Here is a 2,904-nt window from a genome sequence, read left to right as displayed (position 1 = left end):
AGACTATAGATTAGACTATAGACTAGACTATAGACTAGACTATAGATTAGATTATAGACTAGACTATAGACTAGACTATAGTCTAGACTATAGACTAGACTATAGACTAGACTATATACTAGACTATAGACTAGACTAAAGATTAGACTATAGAATGGACTATAGACTAGACTATAGACTAGACTATAGACTATTCTATAGACTACACTATAGACTACACTATAGACTAGACTGTAGACTGGACTATAGACTAGACTATGACTACAAGCTGACTATAAACGAAACTAAAGAGTGATTAACATGTTTCTTTCTTTTCATATCCTTTTAGAGAAAACAATATAACGAATGTTATAGAATCTACATTTAGTGTAGAGAATAATAGTTTTGGTGCTTTAGTTGTACACGAACTTAAACCATCGGGCGCTTCCATACCAGTAACAGAAGATAATAAACGTGAATATGTTAAGCTATATGTTAATTATAGATTTATGCGGGGTATTGAACAACAATTTTTAGCATTACAAAAAGGTATTTAATAAAACAAACAACAACAACAATAAAATGTCTTAATATTAATATTTTCTTTAACAAATAGGCTTTTGTGAATTGATACCGAGTCATTTATTGAGACCATTTGATGAACGCGAATTGGAATTGGTTATTGGCGGTATATCCAGTATTGATGTCAACGATTGGCGCAACAATACGAGACTGAAACATTGTACACCGGAAACACAACAAGTTATATGGTTTTGGCAGGTGGGTATTTTTTGTTTGTTTTGGAATTCTTTGAAAATTTTGGTTTTTCTTATTGTGTTCTTCCAGGTGGTGGAATCCTATTCATCGGAAATGCGTGCTAGACTTTTACAATTTGTTACCGGTTCATCACGTGTTCCTTTACAAGGTTTTCGTGCATTACAAGGTTCTACCGGTGCCGTAGGTCCACGACTTTTTACCATACACTTGACCCAAGATGTACCCACACAAAATCTACCCAAAGCTCATACATGTTTTAATCGTATTGATTTGCCACCCTATGACAGTTATCAGCTGTTGTATGATAAACTTACACAAGCTGTAGAAGAAACTTGTGGCTTTGCCGTAGAATAATTGAGAAGTTTTTGAATAGATTTGCAAACATAAAGATAAATGTGATGAAAGTATATACTTATACATATAATAAAAAAAATTAAAATAAAATTATAACTTAATAAGAAGTAAAATACGAACAAAAATAAAAAAATTTTTAAAATATTAAAATAAAGAGAAAACTTGAGACCAGGATATTTAAAACTTAAATAATAGCTTAAACTTTCCTTTCATCTGCCACCCCTACTCCTCACTCTCTCACAGCATAAACAGCATATCATTTAATCATCAAACAAACATTAATAATCTGACCACACATACACACACAGTTACAACTTTGTTACGCATAAACATATTTTTATTTGCTGCACATATAATTTAGTTATAGGTTTAACTATATATTCTCCTATTATTTTCAATCCTCCACACCTCTTTATACAATCTAAACCCAACCACCTCCCTCATCCCCCCATAAACTCAACATTAAACTTATTAAATCATAGTAATATTTAAATAAAATATGATAATATAAACAATATTCTTACATCTATTTATAATAAGCAACAACACATTTATTGTAAGAAATATAAACAAAATTCCTTTCTTTTTTTTAATTTGTGTTTCTTTTTTCTTTTTTTAAATTACAAAATTTTTGAATAAAAACAATTTTTTTGTTTTAATTTGTTTAAAATGGTCTAAACACAATCATTAACAAATAATTAACAATAAAACACTGTAAAGTTATTAATAATTAATGTATAATGTATAAAAACAACAAACAAACAAATAATGAAAGATTGATATAAATGTATTTATATAAAATGTAAAATTTCTTTGGTTGTTTATTATTTCTTTAGTCTATAATACAAACATTTGATAGGTTTTTCTAAACAAAATCAATTTTCTTTTTATATAGAAATTTTCTATAGAAAACTGTTAAGCCAACTTCTAACATTAGATTTCTATAGGAATAGTTTATAGTTGTTGTTGTTGTAACAGCTCGACTGTGGCCGATAGTTTTTTCCTGGGGAAAAAACATTTGTTTGATACAGCTGGGTTGACAATCTTTGGTCGAGTATGACTCGAGTCGTTCCAGAGCGAAGATCCAATTGTCGTGGTAGTCTAGATTACAACTTAGCTTATATACCAGGCTATAGTCTTCGCCAGATTATAAACTGGACTACAGCCTACACTATGGACTAGTCTCTAGAATTGATTATAGACTAAACTATCGAAATTTCAAGACAAAACTATAGAGACCAGACTAGTTTTATATCGATAGCGTCCAAAATTCGACCATGAACCGACCAAAAAATCTTGCGGATCATATTTAATACCCTCTTTCAGCTTATGCTCCTGCAATCACGTAAAAAATGCGATGTAGAAAGAAATCTTTAAAGAGCATGCCATCAGCACTTGTTTATAGGGATAAAGAAACCTTGTTAGCTACATATGTGTAGGATCCAATGGATTAATTCGCGTATACGGCTGCTTTGAACTACATTCATGGAAACGGCATATATTCCGCGGTCGCAGGATAGAGCATTAATGTCGTACTTGGAGTTCGAACACCGCCAATACGGATGAAAACCTGCCGCGAAAAACAAGAGTAGTTCTGGCGCAACTTAAATCAGGATGGAGCACAGGCTACATATTCCACTACTCAGCCAACCAACCCTACTTCACATGGACATATCAAGCTGAAGTAGCCCAGGTTTAGTTAGGTCTAGAAATTGTTGAGCAACTCTCCAACTAGATTGTTGTATTGTTTTAGATGATACAACAACAACATTGACCAGACTACAGACTAGATTA

At 31.7% G+C, this 2,904-nt stretch overlaps 1 protein-coding gene across 1 annotated transcript; it reads left to right on the top strand.

The window, feature by feature from the left end:
* Positions 1-311: 311 nt before the first annotated feature.
* On the top strand, positions 312-1,703 carry LOC111682517 (E3 ubiquitin-protein ligase Smurf1-like; the record flags this gene model as incomplete). Its single annotated transcript, XM_046953366.1, has 3 exons — positions 312-528; positions 596-759; positions 826-1,703. Coding segments are annotated over 3 exons (666 nt in total), but the record flags the coding sequence as incomplete, so codon positions are not given.
* Positions 1,704-2,904: the final 1,201 nt, after the last annotated feature.

Source organism: Lucilia cuprina, chromosome 6, assembly GCF_022045245.1.
Source record: "Lucilia cuprina isolate Lc7/37 chromosome 6, ASM2204524v1, whole genome shotgun sequence".
Classification (NCBI taxonomy): domain Eukaryota; kingdom Metazoa; phylum Arthropoda; class Insecta; order Diptera; family Calliphoridae; genus Lucilia; species Lucilia cuprina.
The sequence above is the reverse complement of the archived record's forward strand: the minus strand, read 5'-3'. Positions and strand labels throughout refer to the sequence as shown.